This window comes from Penaeus vannamei, unplaced genomic scaffold (genome assembly GCF_042767895.1).
Source record: "Penaeus vannamei isolate JL-2024 unplaced genomic scaffold, ASM4276789v1 unanchor4493, whole genome shotgun sequence".
Lineage (NCBI taxonomy): Eukaryota > Metazoa > Arthropoda > Malacostraca > Decapoda > Penaeidae > Penaeus > Penaeus vannamei.
The window spans coordinates 2,501-10,000 of record NW_027217473.1 but is presented as its reverse complement, the minus strand read 5'-3'; the positions used below and the strand labels follow the sequence as shown (position 1 = coordinate 10,000).

At 37.5% G+C, this 7,500-nt stretch overlaps 1 protein-coding gene across 1 annotated transcript; it reads left to right on the top strand.

Annotated features, from left to right (window-relative positions):
- Positions 1-645: 645 nt before the first annotated feature.
- Positions 646-7,093, top strand: LOC113822284 (tubulin polyglutamylase ttll-4-like). The gene is made up of 4 exons (XM_027374832.2): positions 646-804; positions 957-1,078; positions 4,210-4,283; positions 5,522-7,093. The coding sequence occupies exons 1-4, from the start codon at positions 704-706 to the stop codon at positions 5,552-5,554; spliced, it is 330 nt and encodes a 109-aa protein (XP_027230633.1). The 5' UTR covers positions 646-703; the 3' UTR covers positions 5,555-7,093.
- The last annotated feature ends 407 nt before the right edge of the window (positions 7,094-7,500 follow it).

Sequence of the window (7,500 nt, the reverse complement as noted above, 5' to 3'; positions counted from 1 at the left end):
TTGTCCTTGATTTAATAGCAGTCAACCTCTGTAATAGCAGAATACAGTAAAATCGACTCAGCCTGCAGGTTACAAGTAAATTTTGGCACCTATTAACTGCCCCCTCTGCCATACACTAAAATGGACTGGAAATTATATATTGCTATTCTTCTTCTGTTTTTGCTGTGTTACACAGCCTCCCAACACAGTGGGAAGATCAGCTCATGATCACTAGTTATCCTTTTCTTCTTATGGCTTGTTACTATATTCCTATAGTGGATGAGGATGATAGTTTGCTCTGGCTGCAAAGACTTTTATGAATATTTCATAGATAATAATTCAGGAAATGAGAGTAAGAGGGAAGGGGGAAGTTAAACAAAAGAGAATTTTAGTTTTAGAAATTTAGATTGGTTTTCTAATAGAATATAGCATGTCAGACTTATTGACATTTGGTTATATGATATTGATAACTGCATAATGTGTGAAAGTACAGTTGAAATTTGCCTGATAGGGTGTAAGCTTACTATGCACAAGAGGGACATCCAAGGTTTGTCTTGAGGTGAGGAAAAAAGTTGTGGATAGGAAACAATTATTTGGAGTTCCCTCAGGAACACAAACAGGACTTCCTTTATTTAATCTGCTCTATTAGAGTAGGTTGCAGTTTTAAATTCACAATGTGATATAATTTTCATTATTGCAGGTGAAACATGTTCAGGTAAACGGTATGCCTCGTAGTCAATATCTGAATTTTGCCATTGAAAACCTTACTTCTGATGATGTTCGTCATCTCATCACAGCAGAGGATGAGCTCCACAGAGCTGGCAAGTAAGTAGCAATTACTGTACATTCAAAAGTTGGGAAAAATTTGAGTAGTGATATTCATTCTTGTGATTTAAATGGAATGTGATTCAGGACATGAAAGTAGGAATTACGAAATGTTGGATTGACCATCAAACTTTTCAAAAAAAAAATTTCAGATTCACACGGATCTTCCCTACGGCAGAAACTTCTCCCTATTTTGGTTTCATGGATAAACCACGGTATTATAACAGACTGATGGATGCATGGGAAAATGCTTATGGCAGCTGTAGAGAGAAAGGTAGATATTTTTGTCTTGATTTATTCAATATATATATAGTGTTTGAATTTAACCCATTAGCAATGGTATATTTTGAAGCTGAAAACAGTGGTTTCTGGCGGCTTCAAAATCGGCATGCAGGGCTGGCCCGGAATCTACTTGCGTGTTGGCTGCAGTTTGCGACAGACTTGGAGCTCCAATCCAGCGTCACACCGGCGGGATGCCTGGCAATGTTTATTTTTCCGGGTGTCACTCATAGCGAGAGAGTGAATGTGAGTGAGAGTGAGTGAGTGACTGTGAATGAGTGAGTGTGTGAATGAATGAGTGAATAAGTGAATGAGTGTGAGTGAATGAGTGACAGCATGAGTGAAAGAGTGAGTGAGTGAATGTGTAAATGAGAGTGAGTGAGTGAATGTGTAAATGAGAGTGAGTGAGTGAATGTGTAAATGAGAGTGAGTGAGTGAATGTGTAAATGAGAGTGAGTGAGTGAATGTGTAAATGAGAGTGAGTGAGTGAATGTGTAAATGAGAGAGTGAGTGAATGTGTAAATGAGAGTGAGTGAGTGAATGTGTAAATGAGAGTGAGTGAGTGAATGTGTAAATGAGAGTGAGTGAGTGAATGTGTAAATGAGAGTGAGTGAGTGAATGTGTAAATGAGAGTGAGTGAGTGAATGTGTAAATGAGAGAGTGAGTGAGTGAATGTGTAAATGAGAGTGAGTGAGTGAATGTGTAAATGAGAGTGAGTGAGTGAATGTGTAAATGAGAGTGAGTGAGTGAATGTGTAAATGAGAGTGAGTGAGTGAATGTGTAAATGAGAGTGAGTGAGTGAATGTGTAAATGAGAGTGAGTGAGTGAATGTGTAAATGAGAGTGAGTGAGTGAATGTGTAAATGAGAGTGAGTGAGTGAATGTGTAAATGAGAGTGAGTGAGTGAATGTGTAAATGAGAGTGAGTGAGTGAATGTGTAAATGAGAGTGAGTGAGTGAATGTGTAAATGAGAGTGAGTGAGTGAATGTGTAAATGAGAGTGAGTGAGTGAATGTGTAAATGAGAGTGAGTGAGTGAATGTGTAAATGAGAGTGAGTGAGTGAATGTGTAAATGAGAGTGAGTGAGTGAATGTGTAAATGAGAGTGAGTGAGTGAATGTGTAAATGAGAGTGAGTGAGTGAATGTGTAAATGAGAGTGAGTGAGTGAATGTGTAAATGAGAGTGAGTGAGTGAATGTGTAAATGAGAGTGAGTGAGTGAATGTGTAAATGAGAGTGAGTGAGTGAATGTGTAAATGAGAGTGAGTGAGTGAATGTGTAAATGAGAGTGAGTGAGTGAATGTGTAAATGAGAGTGAGTGAGTGAATGTGTAAATGAGAGAGTGAGTGAATGTGTAAATGAGAGTGAGTGAGTGAATGTGTAAATGAGAGTGAGTGAGTGAATGTGTAAATGAGAGTGAGTGAGTGAATGTGTAAATGAGAGTGAGTGAGTGAATGTGTAAATGAGAGTGAGTGAGTGAATGTGTAAATGAGAGTGAGTGAGTGAATGTGTAAATGAGAGTGAGTGAGTGAATGTGTAAATGAGAGTGAGTGAGTGAATGTGTAAATGAGAGTGAGTGAGTGAATGTGTAAATGAGAGTGAGTGAGTGAATGTGTAAATGAGAGTGAGTGAGTGAATGTGTAAATGAGAGTGAGTGAGTGAATGTGTAAATGAGAGTGAGTGAGTGAATGTGTAAATGAGAGTGAGTGAGTGAATGTGTAAATGAGAGTGAGTGAGTGAATGTGTAAATGAGAGTGAGTGAGTGAATGTGTAAATGAGAGTGAGTGAGTGAATGTGTAAATGAGAGTGAGTGAATGTGTAAATGAGAGTAAGTGAGTGAATGTGAGTGAGTGGATGTGTGAGTGAGAGTGAGTGAGTGGATGTGTGAGTGAGAGTGAGTGAGTGGATGTGTGAGTGAGAGTGAGTGAGTGGATGTGTGAGTGAGAGTGAGTGAGTGGATGTGTGAGTGAGTGGATGTGTGAGTGAGTGAATGTGTGAGTGAGTGAATGTGTGAGTGAGTGAATGTGTGAGTGAGTGAATGTGTGAGTGAGATGAGTGAGTGAGTGAATGTGTGAGTGAGATGAGTGAGTGAGTGAATGTGTGAGTGAGTGAATGTGTGAGTGAGATGAGTGAGTGAATGTGTGAGTGAGAGAATATGTGAGTGAGAGTGAGTGAGTGAAAGTGTGAGTGAGAGTGAGTGAGTGAATGTGTGAGTGAGAGTGAGTTAGTGAATGTGAGAGTGAGTTAGTGAATGTGAGAGTGAGTGAGTGAATGTGTGAGTGAGAGTGAGTGAATGTGTGAGTGAGTGAGTGAATGTGTGAGTGAGAGTGAGTGAGTGAATGAATGTGTGAGTGAGAGTGAGTGAGTGAATGAATGTGGGAGTGAGAGTGAGTGAGTGAATGAATGTGTAAGTGAGAGTGACGAGTGAATGAATGTGTGAGTGAATGAATGTGTGAGTGAAAGTGAGTGAGTGAGTGAGTGAATGAATGTGTGAGTGAGAGTGAGTGAGTGAATGAATGTGTGAGTGAGAGTGAGTGAGTGAATGAATGTGTGAGTGAGTGAGTGAGTGAATGAATGTGTGAGTGAGAGTGAGAGTGAGTGAGTGTGAATGTGTGAGTGAGTGTGAGTGTGAATGTGTGAGTGAGAGGGAGTGAGTGTGAGTGTGAATGTGTGAGTGAGAGGGAGTGAGTGTGTGAATGTGTGAGTGAGAGGGAGTGAGTGTGAGTGTGAATGTGTGAGTGAATGAGTGAGTGTGAGTGTGAATGAGTGAATGTGAGTGTGAATGTGTGAGTGAATGAGTGAGTGTGAGTGTGAATGAGTGAGTGTGAGTGTGAATGTGTGAGTGACAGAGTAAAAGTGTTAGAGAATACATCACTCTTAGGTAATGTGTAATTATTTTTACATTGTAGATCCATGGGGTATAGGTACTGACTGTGGTTAACTAGCAGTACTGCATATGCTTGAGAATTCGAGTTGCATGGTGATCATAATTCTTTCTGAACAAAGAAAGAAAGTTTGTTTTATTCAAACCTATTTTGTGTAATTTTGAATTATTTCTACTTATATGGAAATATGAAATCACAGTGGTTTGCATGTTTGGAAGAGTTTAAGTTAGATTTTTATTCTTCAGCAATGGAAAGACTGGAAGCTCTGTGTAAAGAGAAGTATCACCTCCAAGTGCCTCCCACCTTCAAGATGCCAAAGGTAGGAAGCTGTAATTGTTGTTTATTTGTAATTTTACTTTTACAACATGCTGTTCATTATGTGGATAAATTTTCCAGGTAGGCTTGCAGAATCTTTTTTTTCTTTCTTTCTTTCTTTCTTTTTTTTTTTTTTTTTTTTTTTTTTTTTTTTTTTTTTTTTCTCATTGTACAAAAGGCAGGTAACTATTGTACTTTTTACTTTACAGAAATTAGCTTAACTGTTAAAGGTCTTATTGGACAAAGTTTGGGCCTACAAGTGTGTTTGGTTCACTTTCAGTCTTTTCTAATTGTATTGAAAATATTTTCCTCCTTTGCTGTTATATTTTACTTATTCATTTATTCAGTTTTATTGAACACAGTCCTGCATGCGTGTTTGTGTATTTGTATGTGTGTATTGTTTGAAGAGAGAACGATGTAAAGAAAAGAAAACAGGAATAGCAGCAGGCTTTTGAGACCTGCAGCAGAGAATGAATGTGTGAGTTGGGAACATTGTGGAAAGAAGAAAGATGCATTTGAAGGACTCCTTCAGGTACAGTAGTGTACTGATTACCAGATTCAGTAGAAAACAGGCTGTTTGAAGGAAAGATAGTGATAGTATACTAGTCTTGTATATGTTTAACTGAAAAATTGTTATCAAATCTCAGGGATGATACTTGTCACCTTGTGGATAAGGAGAAAATGTATGATATAAAAAGAACTTTATTTGAGAGAGTGGTTCAGTCGTAGTGCTTTGTTGAGACATTAACTTGAAATGGTTGATATTATCCCATTAACTTGAAATGGTTGATATTATCCCATTAACTTGAAATGGTTGATATCCCATTGACTTTGAAATGGTTGATATTATCCCATTGGATCTGGATGCTTCACTACCATCACATGGCCCAAAATAGGGGCATTAGGCATACTTGAGTGGAGACACTGATGAGCGTGTGGCTTGTAGCCTGGGTGCGCATAAACAGTAGTGTGTGGCGACAAGACTCCATGCTCCCCCTCTGCAGTATCATTTATTCTGTCTGCTTCAGCATTTTTAGCTTTTTTCCATTTTCCAATGTCTATAATTGCTTTATCCACATGATGATGGATTATTTTCCTAGCGCAGACTACATATTATCTCTCTAGGTAATCCATAAATGTGCAATAATAATGATAAGTAATATTTTGTTTTTGTCTTCTTTTTCCTCTCTCTCTTCTTTTTCATTTTCGTAATATTCTGTTTTTCTGTAATGCAACCTTCAGCACCTGTCATGGCAGCCAGGAATTGGATCTTGAGCATGGAGATAGCCTCCTTCCTGGAGCTGGTGGTCTTCCATTCATGGCTCATGGATGGTAAATTCCACACTCGTTTATTGATGGAAATAATGCAAAATTTCCTTTCTAAACACCAAATAAGTCTAATCACCCTCCAAGAGCTTTGTGCACTCATAGCGAGTCATTCCTATCACCTTGGCCTTTAGTTGAATTGTTTACAATGGCAAGATTGTGTCACGTCAACCCACAGCCAAATTTTCGCATTGACGTTTTGTTCACATTACTACAAACCAAGTTTGTTCATGATGTGATGATCATGTTATCCAGATCATAAGGGTTAACAAAGTATATGAAAGGTGCTGTGAAAATGTTAGTGATTGACAAGTTGTACACCAAGACATTCTGATTCCTTTATAAAGTACACAGCTGTCCATTAAAATAAAACACAAACATTGATGATTGTTGACAGGGCTTGTAGCCAAACATTGTCAAAATTTTATAGATATTATAGCCTACATCTACATAATTTAAGGGGGCCAGCCACTGAATTTTCAACAAATAATTTTAAAAATAATCGAAATTTTGAAAAAAATCTCCTGTAATCTAGTAGTCTTTGGCAATCCTGTGACATAATATTTCTGCTAAATACGTAAATATAAGGGAATTATGACTAAATCTCTGACCGCCCCCCGCCTCCCCCTCTGATGTTTACTTTGTTGCGACTGTGCAAATATACGTGACAAATTTGTTTTTTCAGAATTTTCGTATTTATTTTGGTTTTCTCTGGTAGCTAGCTGGCAATTCTGTTTACTGTATTAGCTAATAGCCAAGACTGGGACTCTGGGAGACAAGACTGGCAATCACGACCAGAAAGTTAATGGGAGAGGTCGCGCATCTCTTGCCTCCGCGACACCATCTCACAGATGTATGTCCTTATCACACACTAAGGGGCAACTAATGGTAGATGTTATATCTGTAACTATTAAACATAATATGATGAGAAATACTTTTCAATCACAGCTGCACCAGTTGTTTATGCATATGAAATGCCTCATGTGGTTAGGTTAGGCACTGCGAAGCCTGTGATGACAAGGCTGCACTTGGACAATCATGTGCAGTTAGTGTGATTAGTGCATTGCAAAAGGTACCAGCTACACTTCAGAATACCATGTGAATGCCATATAATGTAATGATGCAAAGATGATTCTAAAAAAAAAAAAAAAAAAAAAAAAATCTCGGGGAAAAGTATCGTGAACTTTGGAACCCTATATCTCAAAAGTACACCTTTGGCAACATTTTTTTATATTTCTCCATAACTATATGGGTGATTCTAATGGGGTTTGGATCATGTGAAAGCTGAATAAATTTGCAATTTTTCTGTATGAGGCGAATTTCATTTTAGGTAATAGAAGTCCATATATATATCTTATGTTCATAAGACTGAACATTAAGAAAAGAAAGAAAAAAATATATATATCCCCACTAAACTAAGAGGAAATTCCAAAATCCAAGTATACAAGATTTTAAGTATATATGGCATTTTTTTCAACAAGTTTGGTCAGGATAAATATGAAATATAAAATTGTGATTTTTTTTTTTTTTTCGTAAATTCATTGTTTATTATTCAAACAATATGAAACATGGTGACTTTTATCACCGTATAAGTATACGTAACATATTTAAAAATTGCAAAAATATGATCATAAATGACAAATTTCGTTCTTGAGCATGATGGCCCTCTTAACTAGTAGCTGACAGGTGGCATGTACGTACATGCCATGGCTGTTGTGGACCGAAACACGGATGGCATCATATAATGCTCATTCCTGCGCCACTGGCTCGTTGGATGGAGTTTGTTTTTCTCCGACAATAGCGGCTTCATTTATATGGTAAAGGTTTTATGTGATGGCACCTATAATGAAGGTAAACCTTCAAAATTATAATATTTTTATAAATTATAGCAAAAT

Coding starts and splice junctions, on each gene's coding strand:
- LOC113822284 (XM_027374832.2), top strand. CDS start 704: ATGCCTCGTAGTCAATATCTGAATTTTGCCATTGAAAACCTTACTTCT. Junction 1,079..4,209: donor TGGCAGCTGTAGAGAGAAAG/GTAGATATTTTT, acceptor TTTATTCTTCAG/CAATGGAAAGACTGGAAGCT. Junction 4,284..5,521: donor CCACCTTCAAGATGCCAAAG/GTAGGAAGCTGT, acceptor TGCAACCTTCAG/CACCTGTCATGGCAGCCAGG.